The sequence below is a fragment of the Nesoenas mayeri genome (genome assembly GCF_963082525.1).
Source record: "Nesoenas mayeri genome assembly, chromosome: 3".
In the NCBI taxonomy this organism is placed as follows: domain Eukaryota; kingdom Metazoa; phylum Chordata; class Aves; order Columbiformes; family Columbidae; genus Nesoenas; species Nesoenas mayeri.
In genome coordinates this window covers 57,776,858-57,800,841 of record NC_137544.1, presented here as the reverse complement: position 1 = coordinate 57,800,841, position 23,984 = coordinate 57,776,858, and the positions used below count along the sequence as shown (strand labels likewise).

The window sequence follows — 23,984 nt, the reverse complement described above, 5'->3', positions numbered from 1 at the left end:
GACTCTCAGTTTGCAGTAAAAAAAAATTGTTGTGTACTAGCTTTGATTAACCATGTTATTCTGAGTGCCTTGGAAGTGTACTTTATGCAAGAGTTAACTTAATGTTCAAAGTATAAAGAGAAACTGGTTTTAATCTTGTCAATACATTATAAATAGGCAGAATGAAAGTTGGAAATGAAAAATGTATTGTGGCAGCTAGAAATCAAAAACCTGCAAATCAGAAGAAGCTGAATACTTTACAGAACCCAAACAAATTTCCCTTTCCTAGCCGAAAAAATGAAACGTTTGCCTGTGCTTCAGTAGAATTGTGGCACTGTTACAGAAACAGTGATTTGGTGATGTGTGGGATGGGGCATAAGGAAGGGAATGGAGATTGGAGGGGCAGTGTTTCCCATAGCAAATGATTGGTCACTGCTGTTTTTAATCTCTAAAATTGTGGTTATTTTGAGGGTTTAATATGAACAGTTGAAACCCTCTGTAAACTTGCAATGTTGATTTTAAAGATAGGGCAGAGATTTTTCTCAAACTGTGTTGTTCTTAGTTTATTGGACAGATAACAGGAAAACAGAGCTGTCTCTTGACCCATGTTCATTTTCTGACTGCTGGAATGAATTTGGCACCAAATCCCGGTTTTCCACTGAGCATGCCCTTCTCTAGCAGTGTCAGGGCTTGGGTGGGGTCACTCTTCTTCAATACAGCTTTTCAAAAAGGCGCTTGGATTCTCATCGGCTTACATTTTTTGAGTGCTGAGGAACAGAACAAAACTACCTTCATAAAAAGATTATATGTGTGCATATCTACTCTGGCAAAGTGTTTTCTCTATTTGAATTAAGTTGTTCTTTGAGATTCTTCTTTTTTTTTTTTTGCCTGGATATATCAGAGTATTTGTAGATTGAAAATACAGAAGGAGCAGATTCCTGTCATCTCTGGATATGGTATAGATAGCATTGAGAGAGCTGCAGGATGTATATGTGCTTAAATGTAATCTTAAAGAAATGTTGATGTGGGCATTGCACCTTGGCTATGTGTAGCACCTGAAAGGTATTTGTGTTCTGATTTTGTTGAAATTTTGGGGGTTGTTGTTTGGTATGTGTGGGTTTGGGGTTTGTTTTTTTTCTTTGTTTTTTTCCTTTTTTTTTTTTTTCCTTCTTTTGTATGCTATTACACAAATGATACAGTCCTTAATGCGTTCCATTTAGTTTGCAAAACAGCACTTGCTAATATTAATTCTATATTTTACTATACGTTTTTAGGCTGCTACCTAGTGTCAGGAGAGAAATTTTAACAAAATAGTGTTGAAAGAATTCTCACTTGTTTTCATGTCTAGTAGTATTTTATTTCCTTTCTGGAGACTTGTATCCCTTCAACTGAATTAGCCTTTAGCACTAATCCTTTTAACTTGTTTATGGATTTAAAGTTATTCATCAGACAAATTAGAGATCGCCTGCAGCAGGTGTTTCATGAAAAGCTGGGAGCACTTGAGTCACAGGGAATAGATATGTGGTGTTGTGCTGCTTTAACAGGATAAAGATTTTTGGGAAACAGTCATATTTCTGGATTCTGTTTCGACTTTACAAAGAGTTGAGGCAACTTCCCTGGAGTTGCTTTACAGAAATTTGTCAGCATAATAGTTTCATGGTGAAAATATTCTATCTAGACTGCATGCTAACTTTGCAGTTCTAGACAAATAGATTTCTTGATCTCATTTCATTTGCTGTCTAAATCCTTCATTTTATTTTTTTGTCTTCACAGTGATCTTCAGAATTACTCTAGTATTTGTCTTATATTGTTGTTTCAGAAGTATCTTTTAAGTTCGCACCATCTTATGTAGGGATTTGTCATTGTTTTTTCCAGAGAGTCCTGTATAGTCTGTGTATTGCAGGGACTGATGACACGTTTGCAGTGATTTTGTAGCACCACATAAGATAGGTCTAGAGACTTGATATTTTGGTATTTGTATAAGGACAAAAATATTTGCCTAGTAATGCAGGTTGGGTAGTGCATTTGGGAGGGAGGCATTCTATGCTTGTAAATATTCAGCTGTGTAAAACATGGATATAAACATGAAGCCTAACAAAATACCTGTTATTTTGAATAGTGACTTCACTCTCTAGGTAAAAAGGTGCGTATGGGTATAGTTGCCATTAACTGAGAGTTTGCTAGCCACCATTATGTCCCTGGAATTCTCTGGAAACTGGATTTGAACCGTTTTGTACCATTTCTGCTCTTGGAAATAAGCTTAGATGCTATGTAAATATGTGTATATACTTAGATACAAACATGTTCATGTATACATGTAACTAATTTGTATTGTCATGGAGTGGTAATTCACTGTCTGGCTTGGAAGTTATATTTATAAAATTGTTATGGTAATGCTTCTGTGAAAACATTCAATTACTTGGTGTAACTTGGGAATTACACTTCAAATTGGAATATTGTTGCAGTTTAAAGTCTGACCTTTGAAAAGTGCTACTGATTTTTAGAACTATTATGGCACCATCTGCTGACCAATGTACAGACTGGCAATGACAGTTTGCTCACCTGGTTACCTCCTTTCAAATGACCTTCCAGTTTAGGAGGCCTTGGGACAGAATCCTAAGGAGAAAGGGTGATTTTTAGTTGGATTGTGTTTGTTGTGTTTGCAATAAATATTTTTAGCAAGGACAGTATTACATTGGCAAAAGTCTGCGTTGTAGCGCAGCTTTAGTTGTCTAGTTACCTGGATTTATTGCATAAGGCTCTTCCACAAACTGTGAAGCTTTATTTTTTTTTTTCTATATGTGGCATAGGATTGTTCTTGGTATTTTGTTTATCAATGTGTTACCTTCTAAGCTTACAAAGAAGAGCCGTGGCAGCATGAGATCAGTTTAGGCCCTGGCTGTGGTGGCCTTGTCGCAGTGTGGGGAACTGACGGGCTCCGACAGGCCTCTGCCCTGCGGCTGCTGCTGAGACTCACAAAAAAGCAGAGTCCGCATTGACTTGAGTCTCATCTGTTTTTTCAGGAGTGTGCTTAAAAATGAACTTAATCCAAATTATTAGATTCAATACTCAAAGTATACCTGGTTTTATATACAGTCCTGTGGATGTATAAATACAGAGAAGGGTGCAAGTTCCAATGGGAGAACTAGGGCTTTCTTGAGTTGATGTTTGACTGCAGATGAGTTTTATTAGAAGCTATAGAATGTAAATGTTGTGGATTGATGAGACTAGGACAATTTTAGGGATGATTTTGCTTCCTTAAGGATCTTGAAGTTGAAAACTATATTCTTTAGCTATTAATTTATTCCATTGTGTTCAGAGAGCTTCATGTCATTGGGGTTGTAGTAATCGACCTAAATAATGACTAAAAGGTGAATTTGGATTTACATTGTTTTTGTCTGCTAATAGAATGCTTGCAGGGTTATATTGGCACCTTCAGCAAAATGATGCAGCACAGAACTATATGATGCCATGAGTTTTCTTGTTTGCATACTGATGATAAAATACAAGTTTTAAAATTTAATGGAAATGTAAAAGAAAGTTCTTTTTTGTAGGTACATCTAGCATGATTTGGAGTATAAATTACTGTACTCTACAGAATTGATTTATGCTTTTGAAAAATCTTCTGGGGGTAGTACCATGTTCTTCAGGTATTACCTGATGGTTAAGCCCAGACCCTTTTAAACTCTAAAATTTGGATGGCTGTTCCAGCTAGGAGTTTACTTCTTTATGGCTTTCATGTCAACAAATGTTATGTGTTGAAACCAGCAAGCATATTGTTTGTAAATGAGCTGTTCTAACCAACTCTGAAATTCAGAGCAGTCTTTTGTGCTTCAAATCAATAATACATCAAGAAATAAACCACTTTCTTTAAAACAAATAAAATCCACAACAACTCCCAAATAAATTGTTGAAGTACATGTGACCTCATTTTATGTTTTCATGTATATTTTTAATAAGTTCTTTGCTCTCTTTCTCTTCTTTTTTTGTGTGTACTTCATGTGAATTTTAATATTTGGAAGTACAAGTGTATAATTGTTTAATTTTTAAGAAGCTAACGATTTAAATAAATTATTAATAACATGGTGATCCAGAAAATTGCATGACTTGTGCAGACACTCATGTTGCCTTTAGTGCACTGAGTTGTAATTTATTTCAACAGAAGTAGGATGAATTTTTTTTTCTTCTATGACATGGTGGTTCCCTTGTGGATTCTAGTAGGGTGATGGGGATATAAATATCAATGCAATTTTGATTTCTTGAGTTTGCTATGAATTTCAGTGACAAACTGAAAAAGAAAAAAGTTTAGGATTGCCTTTTCTGACTTTTAAATACCCAGAGCCTTGAATCAGTGAGTACAAGGGAGGTGAGTGCAGGAAAGGGCAGGTAGACCTGATTGTCTGTTTCTTCAGGAATGCCTGATTCTTGTGCTAAAATGAAACTCTGGAAAACAGAAGTGTATCAAGTTTGGGAAGACTATCACTTATGCTCTTGGTCAGTGCCCTTGTTCAGTAAATTCATCCATGTCTAACAACTCATTCAGAGGTGGCCTGGAGTACAAAGCCATCTACAGGCTTAGGGAAAACCTGTGTTTTGTTTTGTAGGTTTTTCCTCCCTCGTTCTTTTTCCATGGAAAAGCACTGAAGTTAGAAGCTTGTGGGAAATGGAGCTTATGAAAGAAATCACCTCCTGCTGTGGGCATCAAATGAAGGCATTAAATGAACATGCACAGACCTATTCAGACAGGGTCTGTTACAAGTTTCCCTTGCTTTGGCAATATAAAGCCAAGCTGTCCTTTTAAATATAAACTTCAGTTGTGAAAAACCTGGACACTTGGCAGTGCAGATCCTTTTTTGTTTCACACCAAGCGAGTTTGTACCACCCGCTGCTATCCTGTCTTAATTTAATCAGTTAAGATGTATAACTTGGTGTCCTCAGTTCTTTTTATTGTTAGAACAATAGAGTAGGAACACGTTTACAGGGCCATTTATCTCGCTCAGTACTAAGGAATTTTCTGGAGATACCTGCTATTTGACTGTATAAGCAAAATATGATCTTAATTTTAAGAATGGTATATAATTTTTATTAGTATGTACATGTATTTAATGCATTTCTGTAGATTTTGAAAAGTAAAAGGCACATGTAGGAAATACGGTGATTTTCTGTTCCTATAGCTTCTTTGAAGATATAACCACCATCTCTGTTAATAATGAAACCTCCATTTTTACTTTATTAAGCAGTGTGGATTGCTATTCTCTGATCAGAAGTTTGTGGATTTTTCTCTTGCAGAAAGTTGATTTTGGTTTTCTATATAGTGTTGATTTTGACAATAAACTTTTACATTATTACTAGGATTCATACCTACCATTAGGAAAGAATAGCAGCAATAAGATAAGGTGGTAGCAAAATGTAATTTGACTAATAGCAGCTTTAAAACAAACATGCTAATATAAGCCTTGAAATAGCAAATTATTTAATCTCAACAGTAAGTCAAACAAACCTGCCTTTCAGAGGCCTTTTACTTCTAAGATAAATAATACATACATAAACATTAATATTCTATCACAACAAATTTTATTAACAATTCAAAACTTGAAAGTTTTATGAAAAGTGAAGGAAGTAGCTGCATAACTGTAGTATTTGAACTTGAAATGTATTCAAAAGTCTCTTGTATAGCAGCAAAGAAACTAACTTTTAATTTCCCCATTGGTGAATGTTTTGGTTTAGATACTGAAGTTTAAAATAAAGAACAATTTACACACACAATGTGTAGTTACTTTTAATCTCAAGATGCTTACTTAATATGAATTTGCTTGTAGATAGTCCTAGTCTATGTCAAAGCTTCTTACTAAGATAACTGTCAAGTTTGTCTCCTTTGCTCTATATTGCTCACCTCTTTTGCCAGACAGGCTTCTCTCTTAGGCATTTATCAGTTTCCTCTTCTTCGTCTTTTTGTCCTTGGGAATGGCTTAGTTTAGCTTTTTCTGACTAGGGGCAATGTGTTGCTGCTGCCTTGTGATGTAAAGTAGTTTCTGGTTGACTTCAATTGCATTTTGAAGTGTTGTGGGAGTTCAGTGCATCAAGCCTGAACTAGATGACCTTCTCCTTGACTCTTTTTTTGAGCAGGGGTGTGGACAGCAGTAGTGGAGTTCAGCAGGAGTCCTGAACTGCTGATAATGTCCTGACTCTAATGGCAGGCATTAATGGCATTTTAATGGAGAGGGCCCAATGTTTTACTTAGAAATGTGATTGTAACTAACCTGCTTTTGTTCAGGCCAGACAAACAGATCATCAGTTTAAAACTAATTATTTTAAGAAGGTTGTAAATAAATACCACTGACTTCTAATGGTATCTAACCATTTTAAACCAGTATTTCTTTAACCCCAGTAAGTTTAATTTAGAAACTCTTGTAGATTATTACTACAAATTACTGCAAAGAATGTATGAGTCAGTAAAACTAGTGATGCTACATAATAAAATTATTTTTATTGTTGTTTCTTTTAGTGTAAGCTGGGACAATGACAACTGAAGTTGGATCAGAGACTGAAGTAAAGAAAGATTCTGAGCAGCTGGGACCAGACAAAGCCAAGGACAAGCCTGAGGAAGCATCAGAGACTCCAGAAAATCAAAAGTCTAGGGAAACATTCTCTGAAGAAGCTGAAGATTCTTCCTCTGTCCCAGCACCAACTAGCCAAAGTAGTCTAAGTAGTCAGAAGAAGGAAAAATCTTCACCTGAAAGCAAGGGTATTTCTCGCTTCCTTCCCCCCTGGCTTAAGAAACAAAAATCATACACCTTGGCAGAGCCCAAAGATGAGGCCAAGAAAAGGACCACAGGGGAAGAACAAGCAGTTCAAGAAAGTGAATGCCAGACACCAGAGGGGGTGGCTCAGCCAAAAAAGAGCTTAAAAGAAGGAGCAGCTGAAAATCAGCATAATGCTAAAGCAGATGACAAAGAAGAAAAACACTCTGTTAGTATTGCTGAAACACAGGTATGTGTGGGAAGGCTAATAAATACTTTGGAGTGATTTTAATGAGACCTAATTTATGATTTATGTAATTCATGTAAAACTTGGGTAGGATCATATCAGGGAAAATATGACAGCTACTGTCTGGCCTTTTGTGCAGTTGGGTTGATGTAGTTATGAGTAGCATAGCTGGTTTTCAAAGTTCCTGCTCTTTGACAGACCATTTTTCACTCCATTCATTCTAGATGTCTAATTTTAGTGTAACCTCACACTTTGGCATAGCTCAAAGGAATGTAGAACTGTATTGTTGTAGAAATGAGCAGGGATAAGAGCAGCTGCTTAAGTTAGATTTATCTCTGAAGGTACTGGAATACCTCTTTAGTGACTTAACCACAACAAATAACAAAAGGATTATCTCAGGTCCTTCAGTACTCAGTTTTTGTTATCCTTTACCTAGAAACCATGCTTGTAGTCACTGTCCTTATTGATTCATTCTAGGAGTTTGGTGCCAAGTTCCAAGGTGAACACCACCTACTGCAGTGCTCCAGAGTCTTGGTTTTCTTAACACTCAGACCTCACATTTTAAGCTGATGCAAATGATTAGAGCAATAGAGAATCTTTCATATGAGGAGGGACTGAGAGAATTGGTACTGTTCTGTCTGGAGAAGAGAAGGGTCAAGGGAAATCATCAATATTTATAAATACCTGAAGGGAGGGCATGAGGAGCCAGACTCTTCTCAGTGATATGTAGTTAAAAGACAAAGGGGAACAGGCACAAATTAAAAACATGAAATTCCATCTCAAATCACCAAAAAAATCTTTTTTACTGTGGTGGTGGAACAGGTTAACCAGGAGACATTGTGGAGTCTCCATCTGTGAAGATACTCAAAACCCAACTAGATGTGGTCGTAGGCAAGCTGCTCTAGGGTGGCCCCAGAGGGGCCCTCACATCATTGCACTACATGATCTCAAGTTTTCCCATCCAACCTCAGTCATTCTGTATGGCTTGACTTTCATAAACACTGTTTTTTAGTTTTGTATAAATCATGGAGCTTCTTGTTAAATGTGTTTCTGTTCAGGGGGGGTGGGAGCCAATAAAACATTTTAAAAAAATAGCTCATTTTAAGGAAAGAAAAGACACCTTCCATGGTTTGAGAGCAAGAATATCTGGTCCTCAGAGGAAGACCTTAATGCTTACACTGTTTATTATGATTCCAATATCTGAATAACTTTCATGGAAGCTTAATGTTGTATCTATTAGAGGCTTATAAAAGAAATTAACAAGTCAAAAATATCTACCTTCCTGAGTTTCAATCATTAACTGTATTTTATACAGCCTGCCAAAGAAGATGGTAAAGAAACAGAAGTAGAGAAGGTTCCAGAGGGAAAGGAGGAGAAACAAGAAGAAAAAGAAAAAAGGGAGGCAAAAGAAGTGCAAACAGCTGAAATTAAAACAGAAAACATTCCTCAGAAGTCTCCCAAGAAAATTAAAACTGTACAGTGTAAAGTGGTGCTTCTGGATGGCACAGAATTCAGCTGTGACCTAGAGGTAAGGCATCAAGTCTCTAGTAAAGACTTGTCTATATAGCTGCTTTAAAGTAAGAGGTCTGCACTTTAATACTAAAAGACAAAATCATCTTTTAACACACAGTAGTGTTAAATTTGGGGATAATTTGGGCATCTTCGTCCCAGACCACAGCACAATTAGTCAGGTTGACCTTCAAGCACTGCAATAAGAGTAGTACAATTTGCTGAGGTGAAAATGCAGTAAGTCTGTGACAGTAACTGGTAGACAGAGTAAGTATATTGTGGTTGTCTTGTGAGCTCTTCTGTTCTTTGGTTGATTTGTTTTTGTTTTTGCAGCTGAGCAGCAATTGCAAAGATGTTCTGGTATTTGGTTTGATCGTGGAGTTTCACAAATACATTGTGAACTCCAATTTAAAACTTATTCCTGTTTACACAGGAAAAATGAGACTGCTCTAGGGCTTCTTATCCTTGTCCCCTGTAAGCAAGGGTTAATACTACATTATCATCAACTTAAAAGGGTGAGGGTAGAAGTAGGTTTTGCATAAGGGAATTGTATATTATGTCACTCTACTTTTTTTTTTCCTTTATGGAATATTCAGAAAGGAGTTAAATGTTAGGAGCAAATATTTATAAGGAACCCTGAATCTATGCAGTGGTTAAAAAAACAAACAAAAAACACAACAACAACAAAGAAACAAACAAAAAAACCAGCAAAAATTGCAATGCAATTGTAAACTTGGTGATATCACTATAAAATTTGCATTGATGTGCACTTTGTTCTAACTGGAATTAATTTGGTTTGAGTGGATTAAGTACCTGTGCAAATTTAGCCTGTATTATACTAATAAAATTGGGACTTTTTTTTTTGTACAATTTAAAGTCTAGTTAACATTAAATTGACATAACTTCTGCATAACATTCTCGGAATCTATATATTTATATGTGACTTGCAGAATGCACAGAGATATTTCAGAGTAAAGAGTTTGTTTCCATGACAAAGTATTTCTGAAAGCTAATTCCTGTGTGTGTCTTCTCTTTAACATGTTGTCATTTGTTGGTGAGTGCCACAGAACAGAAACTGATAAGAAATTCTCAGACAAAAAAAATGCCTTTAACATATTGAGATAGCAAGCTTATATATGAAATTATTGGGAGGGGGGGAGCGGAATCACTCATGGGAATCAGCATGTTTTTATTGTAATGTAGAGGCATCTTTGCAAACAAATATAATTGAATGCTGTTCTTTTATAGTTCAAAATTTCTCATCAAATGTTGCTGTAGGATTACAGGTACATTTGTACCCTCCTTGTTTTTTTGCCATTTATATATTTTGTATATAATTACTTTAAGTTCTGGGTTTTTGTTGCAGCCACCTAGTGTTGTTTGGCAATGGAATTATTTCTCGGGCTTGTTTTCACATGTCTTTCCCATTGCCCCAGGCACGCCTGCCATGGCTGATGTTTGGCTTCCAACATAAAGCACATCTCAGATATTTCTCTTTTTTGAGAGTTTCTTTGTAAATTAATTTATCACTTCTGAGAGTAATCTGTTTGTTCTTTTGCCCTTAGAACTCTTTTATTTTGCCTTAATAGGTCACCTGACTGATGTCAGCTTGCCAGTTTGAACTTTAAGTCAATAATTCTTTTTCTACAGGACTGTTTCAACAGATATGTCATTTTCTTGTGATTATTCCCTTCAGGTTTTTTTTCTCATCTGTCTTTGTACCTTTATTGCTTTGCTTTTGTAAATGCAAATTTGAAGGGCTTGGTTTATTGTCCTTTTCTTGAGCATAGCTTCTTCCAAATATGCTTGCTCTGAATACCGATGTAAAGGCAACATTTAAGGTACTCCTCTGTTGCGCAGAGAAGTCCATGACCTGTCAGCAGAATGAAGCTAAGCCTTGTACTCAGTGAAGCCTATTCCTCAGTTCATTGTAACTTGAAATTCTTACTGTAGTGTTTCATGGGGGATTGTTTGGTTTTTTTGGTGGGTTTTTTGTTTGGTTGTTTTTTTTGTTTTGGGTTGTTGTTTTCTTTCCCCTTAAATGAACTCTAGTCAATTCTGCCATCAGCATCTCTCCATTGGTAACTTGGATAGTTGATAAAATATGTGTGTGTTGTCTGTGATTCCTCTGTATCTTGGGTAATTGCTCTGAGGAATTAAGAACTTTGTGCTAGTACTGTTACGACCTTTGATACCAGGCACTATTCAAACTTACTTTATTTTAGTTTGAGGGAACCTGTAAAGTTTCATACGGAAGAAGACTAACCTCCAGTGAAATGTTATATTTAAGCCCTTTAACTTTTAATCTAAAATGTATAAAGTTCCCTAAGTCCACAGGTTCCATATTAAGAAAACAGTTTTCTGTGTTCTGTAGTTTTGAAGTAAAAACATCCAAAGCTCTTTATCTCTAGGAAACTTCTGAAATATATGATGACATAATATTTTATGGATTATACTAAAGGTGAGTTATGTGTACACAATATGTGCATACGTAGACAACATGAGCAGTTAATTCAATTAATTAATTTTAACCTTAAAACTGTTGTAATCCTTAAAATTAAAGTCCATGTAGGCTCATACTCTTCAAACTAATGCGTGAATGCCTGAAGAGTAAGAAACTACTGTTTTAATAGTTCTGGAGAAGTGTGACATAAAACAGCTTTCACAGGCTATGAACTGTTAGGAACTTTCAGTTACATCTTATTGCTTACTTTAAAGAGAGTTCAAGTCACTTATAGGGATAACAACATGTAAGTGTATCAGAGAGACTTGTCAAAATATGTGAGGATGAAAGATGTTGAGTGGTATTTGCTAAAAATTGTAACCAGCTGGATCTTTGTTCTTACTTGAAATGACAGAACCATGTTAAAGGATAAAATAACTTAGGTTCATGATTCAATAGTGTAAAATTTGTGAGATGTAATGGAAGTGGAGTTTTAATAGCCTGAATGAGCTGACTGTTGGAATGTTTGAGATTTAATTTCTAGAATATTTTTTTCAGTTTTTTTAGCACAGTGCAAATCATGTAATTTTGACCTACTCCTTTCCTTGTAATTGACACCTGTGGGAGCAGGTGTAAGTTATTAATCTTCTAGGGTGATCTACATGTGCCTCTTTCATGAAAGGGAATCAACTTGCTTTTTTTTTTCTCACCTGGTTCTGTGGTTTCTTAAGTAGTTGAGAGGAAATGTTGTCATTACATTTGGGATCTGCAATAAAGACTTGTTCCGATTTTCTGCTTTAAATATAATCTGGGTTTTAGTAGAGGATAAACACAGTTTAAACAAACAAAAAAGTGCTAACTGCATAATGATTACTAGTTAGAAGCAAATGAAGATCCTGTTGGGTTTGTTTACTGCATTCAGTCAGTGGTCTAATTAAATATTTATAACAAAAGGCATTTAAAGGATGCCAGCATTGACTGTATTTTATGCACGTATGAACAAGTGAAATATATTGGAGTTGACTTAGGTTCTGTGGTTATTTACAGTTTGCTAACACAAAGTAAAAATGTTTGCTTAATGTACAATTAAGATCAGTTTTTAACACTTAGTTAAGAAAAATCTGAATGAACTTGATACAGAACAGATGTTTAATCGTAGTTGGGTTTTGATTTGCAAGTCTTTATTTCTGATTGCTCAGTTGTGTAGACTAATGTTTGAATAAAGCTAAGTGGTCTGTTTAAAGTATGGCATACTCTATTTAGAAGAAGAAAAATAAGTATGACATTAAATTGGACACATTGAAAAAATATTGGTGCAGACTGAACATACACTACTGAAAATAATATTTATGTGTGAAGTCCTGTCAAAGCCAAAAGATGGTCTCTGCATCTCTGCAAAGTTCACGTAGAGGGAATCAAACCCCTTTCTTTCACCTCTGGCATCACCACAACTAAATGTATGTGGTATAAATGCCCTTATTAACATAGTCTGAATGTACATACCAATTTTGACACCAGCATACAAAATGACAAGAATAGTACCTTCCTTTTTCTTTCGGTACACAAAATACTAAATCCTGAAGGAAAAAGAGATTTGCCGGGGTTCTCATCTGAAGTAGGCAAATAACTCTCAAAAAAGGTTAAATACTTTTGCAGATTTTTAAAATTATATCACAATATTAAAAAATAATGAAAAATTAGGAATCTTTTAATTTTATAAGTAGGATTTTATAACGCGAAGTGTTGCTGGTACCGAGAGGCTTCTTTTGCTTTCGAATCCGCAACAGAGGTCTATAAGTGTTAAAGTATTTAATTTGCAAAAACAAACTTCTCAAGTGCAATTTCTATGTATTCTCTTTGGGGACAGGGATTACTATTCAGTTTAAATTACATGATAAAACATGCTGTAACTTCTTTGTATTGTTCTGCTGCCTAGAATGTAACTAACATAACTTGGCCTTCATGGCATAGTGGTGTTTTTCCATATGTGTTTTTACCAAAACATCTTTAAAGATACAGTGGATGTTGCCAGTGTATCCAAATTCTGTGTAGACTATGAGTTCTTAAGAAGAAAATGTGCACTATTTTACTGTTATATTGGGAAGATATTTCCTGCAGATTTGGCTGCATTATCTTTCTGTATGTCAAAGACTTGATATTAACTGTAGTTTTTAGTTTATGAACTTCATGAAAAGCTACATAATTAGTACTGACTCCAGATATGGCCTTAATGATAGCATATATTATTTCTGTAGTACTATGTAGGTTTCCTTTACTGAAATGCATACCTGGAACTTGCCTTTGCAAGGTGTGATCCCTGATTTAGGGAGAAAAATTAGATCTATTGTGTGCATGTCAGCAATCCAAGGTTCTTCAAACCCTCTTTTGCTTATACTTTCTACTTTCAGTTTAGCTCTTCTCTATATTGCTGATTTTTTTAATAAAGCTGAAAGTGAGTCTGTCAAGAATAATAAGTGGCTACTTCAGACTCTTAGGGGAAATATTTGGCTGTCTTTCGGCAGGGTAAAATTTCTGAAAGTACCAAACAGACTTAAGATTCCCAGCTCCCCCTTTCAAAAGTGACTGACTTCCAATTTCCACTGCCTCACTGTGATGCTCGTGCTGTAAAACGTGCTCATTGTTATCAGTGTTGCTTTGAAAATTTTCTGATCTTTGGGACTGTAACGCCTGCTGAACAATGCGATCTTGAACAAATAAAGCTTTGGATTCTTGGGGAATAAAACAACAATGCCTTTACTATTTGCTCAGTGCATACCTCCTTTTCACCCTTCTCCCCCCCGGCCCTTAGTGTTCTGTGCTGTGGGGCTGAGCTGCAGGCGAGCGCTGAGCTGGGGCACGTTGCGAGCACCCTGTGCTGTCTGTGGGGACAATGGCTGCAGTGTCGCGATGGCCTTTCTGTGGAATTGCAGTGGTGTTGGTCATCTACTGAAATCTGTAGGATAAGCAAATGCAAAAATTCCTTTACGCTGCCAGGCCTCTGAAAATGCCATGTTGTGGCCTCATTGATAAATGCCACAAATAGCAGAACAGTTGTGAAGAGGTTGGTTTGAACTAGGAGACTGCATGCCATCCATGTTCAAATTTTGGCTGTGGAAAGAAATTCTCATCTTCCCCATGCTTGTGTATGTGTCATGAGCAGTCTGCTCTAAAACTTTCTCTTGTCAGCTGCCATCTCCAGTACAATAAGTCTTTTCCCTAAAACCTTGCGCATGGAAGTAGGGCCTTGGCCTGCATTTCATTACCAGCAATAGGAAGGTACAGGATGCCCTTGTTTATGTTCCCAGTTCCAGGTACAAGAAACACAGATAAAAATTCAGAACTAATTGCCATTTGCTTCAGCTACAGTAATACTGAGCTACTGCAATCAGCCTTTTTAGTAGTATCTTCAATTACTACTATAAACTAGCAGACTGCAATATTGAAACTAACTTTAAATTGTGATATCTTTTTTTGATTACCGACTTCCACAAATATTATTTTGAGGAAAACTAAACTTCTTTAAGGCGGGTTTTAATTTTTGAGTATTTGAAAGAGTGCATAAATCTACAAATAGAGGGCAGCTCTCTTATTTTCTGCCCCTCAAAACTTGTGCAGTATAGACAGCTCGCTATGTTGCTTGTGCTCTGCTTACACTGTCACGCTACTTGTGCTGGTCTGATAACCCACTTCAAGTGGTCTGCTTGTTCTTTTTGTCTCTTGAAGATGATAACATGCTTTATTTTTCTTGGGAGTTCATATCACATGATTCATAAAAGTCAGATGTATGCTAAAATGCTAGAAATGCAAAAGTTAACAGAAATTAACACTGTAGGAAATATATCAGATTGTAGAAGATAATAATATATAAAAAGTTGGCTGACATGAAGAACTCTTTGTTATTTCAAAAATAAAGATGCAGAAAAAAGTAAGAACTATTAATGGCACTTAATGGTGCAAAATATGTCAGTCAGTTTAGGTACTGAATTTTCCTTGTGCATTCAAGTCAACTTTTTTGATGAATTGACAAAAATGGAAATGTCTTTATTTTTGTCAGTGATATGCAGAGCTTTTAAAATATGGTGAACAGTGTATTGTAAGAAAGCTACAATTTTTTTTTGTTGTTTTCCTGACTAATACCATCTAATTTACAGTACCTGTAGTTAAGGATTTACTGATAATGCTGTAATTTTTTTTTTTCCCAGAAAAGAGCAAAAGGCCAAGTGCTGTTTGACAAAGTGTGTGAACATCTCAATTTACTGGAGAAGGACTATTTTGGGCTCTCGTTTTACGAGAATTCAGAACAGAAGGTAAGCCTGTGTGAGGGGCGGGTTGAGTTGAATAGTTTAGTCAGGCATATTGTATTAAATGTGCACCATTAGAAACATTTGGGTAAAACATTGCAAAATATCAATTCTAGTCTACTGTAAACTAACAATAAGTGCAAGATACTGATGTGTATGTTCAGATACCTAACAAAGTGTGCACTTCTTATCTAGAGTAGGGGAGTATTTAAAATACCTACCTTTTTGAGAAAGTTTGCTAGGCTTTATGGTAAAACAGTAAACATCCCTGCAAGTGAAGACAGGAAATTTTAACTAATTTCTTTGCCTTAAATGTCTGACAACTCCCCAAAGTTCTGGGTGCTTTAATTTTTTACATTTTTTTAAAGAAACAAACAAAACAAATTTTGGATGGTAAATAATAATAAAAAAATAACCTTCTACCTGACTTTCCAGTAAGTATACTGCCTTTTATCTTGTATTTGAAAAGGACCATGAAGGAAATCTTGCCCTTAAGTAACTATTAGGTTTCAGAGTTCCTTTTTCATAAATTCTTAATGAAAATTAAGAATTAAGCTTAAATAAAATTTTGGCATTTGTAAAGATGGAAGATTGGTGCAGAGTATGGTGAAAGGCAGAAGCTACAAAATTTTGAATGTCAGTGATTAACAGTGAAGGAGGGGTTTATTTTAGATATTTCCTGGCTGTATAAGCCGTATGCTCTACATTGTACCTGAAGTGCCATTATATAGATGGTTCTATGCCTCTCCTGCATCTCTGAGCTGTGATGACAAGATGAGGGGGAATTGACAGGTTTTTAAATAAGAATTTGAAAATATGGGCTTTAGCATGAACTACTCACTTGGCCTAAGTGCTTACAGACTTGTATGAGTTGGCAAGTCTGTGATGTGCACATTTGTATGGGCATGTTTATTTTTATTGCTATTATCACTCAAGTTACATATTTTAGAGCTATTGCTTTTTTACAACACCACGTTTGGAAGTTCTTGCACCAGTTATGGTGTAAATTGATAGTGTGAAGTGTAGCTGCTGCAGTGTCTTAATACAGCAAAATTACTGGTTGTGCGCTGAGGAGGTTCCACTTCCCCAGCTGCCGTGCTTTTGTGCTGGTGAGTTTGAAATTGTGTAGCTACACAAGATGTGGTCAGTAAGACCGGAGTGCTCATCTTTCTTATTGACGAGATTTATTTTAATACACAGATGAAGAACACTGAAGTTGTTTTTAGTGTGATCTGTGGTATGTTTTTTAACAAATTCTATGCTTCTGTCTTAAAACTTTTAAGTGTTTCAACCTTTTTTCATTCTTCTTAAAAAAAAAAAAATCAACAGTTTGTTTTGATTTAATAGGTAGAGATGTACTGGGCTGATCAGTTGTTTTCAGCAATAGCTGCCAAAGAAAGTCTGGGGACTTGGAACTTTAGGTGGTTTTAGGGTCTTCTTTTTTATTCACCTCTGCAGTAAGTTTGAATTCTTCTTCCATCTCAGTACCAGTTTTTTCTGATGCACTTTTTCTCCTGTTATGAATGTTGAATCTTCAGATTAAAATTCCACAAATCTCTGACCTCCAGGCCAGTCAGTTCTAAATGCTGAATGATGTGTTTTTCTCATTCTTGTGCACTCATCACAGCCACCCATTTATAAGCCAGCTGTTGAACTTGACGGCAGCTGTGGGGTGTGGAAACTGAATGCCAGGCACATTTTTGAATTAGAGCTGCTCCCTAATGCACCATTGGGGTACCATTGGAGGAGGAGTCCCATTAACTTTTCTCTATGGGTGTTCTGTGCAGCTGTAAGAGATGTTATGTCTTCAAATCAGACTGAATTTTTTTGTTAGCTTTAATACACATTTAAAAACTATTTGAGTCTAATTACTCACTAATTATTTCTTTTGTGGTTTTGCAAATGTGGAATTTATTGGTCTAGAGTATAGTTAGTGATTTCATTGCATTACACCCTCAGAAGTCCATGAATGCTCCATTCACACTGTAATTGGTCTGCAGAAGTGTTAGAAAAGTTCTGCTCTCACATTCTGGGCGCCAACTTGGAAATGCTGCTTTTCTGGATTTGCACAAAATACTTTTGTACTGTTAGAGAACATTTTGTTGTTCTTTGACAATTCATTACTTTGTCTTATCTGTAACCTTACCATTCACAAATTAAACTAATAGATTTTTGCCTACTGGAACAAAGTTGTGTATATACACTTCTATTTTGAAAGACAGACCTGTCTATTCTGCAATAAGAGGTCTATTTCAGGGTAGATTCTTTCAGTAGTGTTTGTTTTATCCGTAACAAAAGGCACAGATGCAAAAACCCTCACCCCTATCACTATGCATTTAAATGGAATATAAGCGTCTGATTTTTTTTGACAGAAGAATAATGGAAGTTGGTGGCAAAGTCTGTTTCAAATAAGCTTGGTCCAAGTTTGGAAAATCAGAAAATGAACTGTATAACTCCTGTAAAGAAAGGATTATTCTTCTCATCTTGCAAGATATCGTGTATTATTTTCTCCTATTTTATAATGGTAAAAGATAAAGCACTGAAAGTAATATACACTTATGAATCCTAGTTTTCTGCTGTAGTTATGCCATGTGATATTCTATACTTATTTATTTACTTTATACTGTACTGCATGTAAAATTTAAGAGTTTAAGCTACTTCTGTAACTGGAAGAATATGACTGTGTATGATTTCAGAATGGAATTAATGCCAAAACAGAAAACGTAGAATGATAACTGTAGCTGAAGTGACTCTAAGCTAAATTAAGCTGAAAACTTCTGTTGTCCTCCAAGGCATTTCTACATCAAGGCTCATCCAGCAACTAGCAGTTTCTCTGACTTAAACAGTATAAATAGTATCCAGATCTTTTGGAGGATTGTTTTTTGTTTCTTCCTTTGTAACGATGTTATGGACTGTGCATCTCTGGAAGAATTACAGTAGCTATGAAATGCAGAGGTCACAGACATCTTAAAGTAAGAAATGTGGTGTTTTTAATTACATCTATCAAAATGATAATGCATTTAATTTGTAAACAGTATTTGTCTAATATATACATGCTGCATGTCTGTTGAAATCAACTTGGGTCAAGGTCATTTAAAACAGAGAACTTAGTATTTTGGGTCATATTCCTAGAAGCCACATCCTCTATCAGCAGAGGTGATCTATGTTAAAGATTTGCACTAGTGCGAAAACATGTAGTTCCACATTTGCCTAATCCATACAGACCCAAAACACTATAGCCTAGCATGTTTTGTCTCCTTGAAGGAAATTCAACCTTGGATGGAAAGCCTGTAATAAAGACTGAGGGATGTAGTATTGGAAAACAATTGTTGCATCTGGAGTTTGGTACCATAAACTGAAAGCTGAGTCACATTATACCCAGTATCTGCTATTTGGCTAGGTTAGGCAAGCGGCATCGGTAGAGATGTCTTTAGCAACTGCTGTGCTGGAATTGAGGGTCCCTTCTGACCTTAAAGCTGCTAATATGTGCAGTGATTTGTGGAAATGTAGGTTTTGTCTTTGACCTTACAAGTTAGTTGCTAATTCTGCCCTACTTTGCACACCTCTGCCTTTGAAATGTGCTGAATCTTGCTGGCAGGCTGTTTGTCTGCATGTGTGCTTGTGTCCATGTATGTGCTTGTGTATGTGCATCTGGCCATGGGAAATAAAGGTTTAAACACTGTATAAAGCAAATTCTTGGTAACTGCATTTAAAAGGTTTGTTTCTAGTCTCTCAATGTATTTTCTAACATTGAGTAAAATTGGTAAACAGGATTGTCTAAGTTACTGATGGATGTACGCTACTGACTTCTTAGTCTTACTTCCCAAAGTTCTGTTCTTGGATGATGTGGTCACAAATGTCTCTTTTGCACGTATCAGTAGTAACTGAAATGCTATGAAATCTTTAACTGGTTGCACAGATTATATAAAAACATTTTTTTTTGCATTGAGGATAGAACACATTTGACAGTGAGGCATCTAAATATGAAAAACTGCCTTTATTTGCATTGTCTAAAATAGAGCTGAGTATCTAGATTTGAACCTTGCCAGTGTATCAGTGGTAACATAATACATGCTTATAGAGAAATTCGTTTTGGGGGACGTCAGGAAAAAGGCATGAAATTTCATAAGGTTTTTCCAAGCATCCTTGAGCATCATCAGCACTAAAATGTATATGCCTTGAGAATAATAAGTCTCTAGAGTTGAAGAGAAATACCATCTTAATTAACTCTGTATGGCTGTGCAGCACAGACATGGAGAGATTACATAGCTGTTCTGAAAAGTCTGCTTATGCCAATAAAAGGAGCATGAGAGAAAATTGCATTTGTCAAATGTAATTAGCTAGACCACCTCCACCATGAGATTATCCACTTTTTAAAATTACAGGGCATATATAGTCTAAAAGCAACAGTGAAGGCACTGGCATTACACAGTTTCATTGATGTGCATGGGTGGTGAGACTTGCTAGCAAATCACAAGTTCAATTTTAGAATTCTGAATTACTTTAAAATAGAACAGATGTCTGAACAATATCAACTTTAACTGCACTGTATGAAGTTACTTCACCATCTTTAGTTTCAAATGATTTTAAATGCTGGTTTGTTGTTTGTTGGTTTTTTTTGTTTATTTGTTTGTTTTTTTCTTTCCAGAACTGGCTAGATTCTTCAAAGGAAATTAAGAGACAAATTCGAAGTAAGTACTTCTCTATTCAGATGCTATACTCCTTTTATTTCCTCACAAAAATATTCTTCATAAGCTTAGTAGCCTGGATATTAACTAAATTGTGTACTTATAGCATTAAAAGAATTTTCATCTGATAATTATATATTCAACCATAGAACAGAAAGCAAAGCTTCTGTTTCTGTCCCATGTCCACGAAGTAAACAAAGAATCACTCAGCGTTGTCTGTAGAAGTTAATCATTATACTGGCTGCTGCCCCAAAATTTTCCTGTGTTGTGTGTGACTAACAGTTGATTTTTTTGCATCCTGAAACAGTAGGTGTTTTTCTGCTTTGTGCTGATATTTGGGTTATAGGATGGAGAATGTCATCTTGCAAAGATGGTCATGGTTGTTGCTATAGGACTTCTAACTCTGAAGACTCAAAAACATGAAATATGAAAAATATGAAACTATAAAAAGAGAATCAACATGTCTCACAGAAAATGTATATTTTTCAGTCCTGATCAGGATTTTTTGATGTGTACATCATTTGCAGAATGGAAACAGAATAGAGTGCATAATCTTTGAATGTCTTGCTACAGTGCTTTTCAGACTGAATCTGTGTGAGAAGTGTTTCTGCTTCCTATACTCAATACACAATGAGTAATTTGTTTTACTCTGTTTGCATAAAACTGTCAAAACTTTTCATTAGCCAGGTAGCTTTTGTAGTAGATAGGGGAGTGAATGAAGAGTAAATGCAGGAAGTGCATTTGTGAGTACACATCTCTCAAAATAAGTAGCCACTAAGAAGGGCTAGACAGCCTTTATTGAAATTCTTCTCATTGGTTTACTAATTTGTGGCCAATGCAGGGGTTTTTTTGTTTGGTTTTTGATGGAAATCTTATTTCGTGGGTGCCTGTCAGGAAATGTAAGTGGGAGGAGATGATGATAGTAAGATGTACGTGTCTATAGTTCCAACACAACAAAAATTTAAGCAATACAAGAAACTGACTCTGAACTCTTTTGAGGAATGTGATCCAGTGGGAACACTTGCAATTAAGAACAGCCCTGTGTTGTTTACAATGATAAGTGGGTGGTTTCTTTACTTTTGTTAACTTCCTGTTTTAAGGCAACACATTTTTCTAGAAATCATAGTGGTGTTCATTTTGCTTTCCTTAAGCCTTTACCAATTGATGAAATCCCTTACTAGGAAGGTGTGGTTCATGTTTTCAGTAAAGAAATGACAGTTACAGAAGCTTCCTTGGAAACTTTTTTTTTTTAAGCTAATGTGTTCTTGTATAAGCAAACTAGACCTATTAAAATAGTGAATGTACTAATATACTTGGGCAAGTAAAGGCCATCCTTTTAATTAAGGAAAAGTTGCTGGTTTTGTAACTTCTCATTCTGCACGTCCTCAGTAAAAACCTATTAGTTGTCCAAACATGTGGGCTAAAGGCCATTTTGTTTGAATATCTGACAGAAGACTGAGGGCATTGATACTTTTTATATTGTCTTCTGTAGTGATCTGCATGCTATATAGGCTACAAGTGTCATTAGTCTGAAGTGTAGGAAATGACCTGAGAATTATTTGGATCCATTACACAACATTTTTTTAATAACATGTAATACATCCTACAAAAATATTTTAAAGGGATGTGATTTTTGTAAATCATGAAGGCCTACATTCTATATTGGAGATCAAGTCCAGTTTCTTGAATTAAACATCATGACTGGAACTTTTTCTCTGCTCTGTAGCATTTCAGAGTTGATAAGCATTGTGTACAAGGCAAACCACCAAGTGAGCCATTTTAAGGATTTTTTAGAACGAAACTTGATTACACCAATTTGCAAGTAATCAGCATACTGTCAGTTGTGTTCCTTGTAATTAGTATATTAGAGCTTCTAGATATTGGAATGTACTGCAAAAATAAATTCTATCCCCTAGCACCATGATTATCAAGTAATGAGGCTTTTCTTTGTTTCAGTCTTAGTTCTAAATATACATATCTTTGAATCAAGAATGGAAATCTTATGTACAAAAATACTCAATTATAGTAAATTTAAGGTACCTTTAAAACCTACTACTCCATTTGAACATTTGAGATGAACACACACATTTCTTTTTCTCATGTAGAGCACAAACTGAAGCACTGGTGTGCTAGGTAAGTGGATCTGGACAAACACATTGATCTGAACACACAAAGATGGCAAATTTGGAAATTGAGTTCAGCATACCAGTTTGCAAGTTAATATTTATAACAAACTCTGTCACTGTCTAACATGGGAACAATACAAATACTCTGCACTTTGGGCATATATGTACTATCTGTGACTGGGGACAACAGAAGAGAATCCTGCATCCTCCCCCAAATCATGTTCTGCATCAGGCTGGCTCTTGCAAAGTCAGGGTCCGTAGGCCTTCTGTATGATCTCTCATTTGTTCAGGTTGGCCTTTGGCTGGGCAATTATGTTGGTTCTCAGCAATTATCAATGTTATTTTGGCTAATGAACTTGATCCACAAATTACTGGCTCTGTTATCACAGCTGTGAAGGTGGTAAAATGCTTGTTTGCTTTTGGCTAGCCTGGCCTCTTCAGGAAAATTAGTTCTTGACCTTTTTTTAATCTCATGTAAATGGATATCCACTGGCATGTGTTAAAACCTCTAACTAATTCAATCAGGTGAAAGGTGAGGTAATTATATTTGTCTCTATCATCTTGAAAACTGCTACACCTGAAGTGGATTCAGGCTTTTGCAAAATTGAGAATTTCAGCTTGAATGAAGTGATGGTACAAGCAGTAGCAATTGTCCTTGGAACAGTCAAATCCTAGACTTCATAAAGGGTGTGGTGGCTCAACCTTGTATAAAATCTAATTTGAGAATTTTTCCATGTGAGATGTTGTATGTGCATTTAGTATAGAACACGTGATGTTCCGCTCAGTTTTGTCTGTCAGTATTCTTGTTACTCTCATACTCAGTGTAACAGTGTGGGAAACTATGGCGGGGGTTATGGGAACAGCAATTAGCCTTGAAGATATTAAGGCCTACCCATGAGAAAGATGGGAGTAAAGGAGTATCCAGAGATATCTAGGTGTACCTGTGAGAAAGAAGGGAGTAAAAAAGTAACATTGACATTAGCAAAATTAGCCAATGGTATGTTACTATTGCAGCCTGTAACCAATAGCAAAAAGACACATGAGCTGGTAAAGACTATATAGAAAGGTGTTTGTGGCAGTAAATGGAGACTACTGTTCGTACAGAAGAACTTCATCTATGTTGTTTGTCCATCCCAATCACAACATAACAGGGTTGAGTGAGTAAAGTAAACCTGGTTTCATTGTAGTGTTAATTGCAGTTGAAGACCAGTCTTTCATATGCAATTTAAATGTTCAGTTATATCATGGGTAGAGATTAGAGATGTGAGTGTATAAGCCATCAGTTTTGGGAAGCCTAATTATTTGCTCTTGTTGTTTGTGTAATTGAAGTATATGAAACTGAGTTATAGACCTTCTCACACATTTTGAAACTATTTTTGGGCTACGTCCAGGTTTTGGTGTGGATATAATTTATACTCTTCCAAATAGATATTTAATTGCTATGCTGTATCAAATAGTTGCTTAAATTCAAGGTAATGGTCTGTCAATTAAACCTATTTATAGTGTGTGGCATGATTATTTTTATTGCAAAAGTAAAATCCTATGATAAAACCTAGAAAATTTGTATGTCATATCCTGTCTTTTTTATCTTATAAGAAATGGGGAGGATTTGTATATTCTGAGAACAGAATGGACTGATATAGAGGTTCTTTTTTGACATTCTCATCTGATAAAGGGTAAATTTAACTAGTTTTGCTATTGAAGTTAACTTCAAAGTTGTCTTATTCTCTTCTCTCAGGAGAATTCTTATTTAGCCAGAAAGATTCTAGAAGCTCATCACTGTACCTAGATGGTTAATCTGATCTAATGTAAGTTAACTATGTCCGCCTAAGGTAACTGCACTTGTTTTCTGAGCGGGCACTTTCAGGAGGTTAGTACATTCTGAAGTGGGGGGCTGAGAGAAGAACAAAACCAGCCTTTGCAAATGCCTGGTTTTGCTATTGCTTATAAA

The 23,984-nt window shown here is 35.8% G+C and overlaps 1 protein-coding gene across 1 annotated transcript in view; it reads left to right on the top strand.

Annotated features, from left to right (window-relative positions):
• Positions 1-6,498: 6,498 nt before the first annotated feature.
• EPB41L2 (erythrocyte membrane protein band 4.1 like 2) overlaps positions 6,499-23,984 on the top strand; it is a gene marked incomplete at both ends in the record, with an annotated part of 56,580 nt that continues 39,094 nt past the window's right edge. The window contains 4 exons of the mRNA XM_080342974.1: positions 6,499-6,969; positions 8,282-8,494; positions 15,121-15,225; positions 19,868-19,910. Coding sequence (XP_080199100.1) covers positions 6,499-6,969; positions 8,282-8,494; positions 15,121-15,225; positions 19,868-19,910 — 832 coding nt within the window. The remainder of the gene's footprint in view (positions 6,970-8,281; positions 8,495-15,120; positions 15,226-19,867; positions 19,911-23,984) is intronic.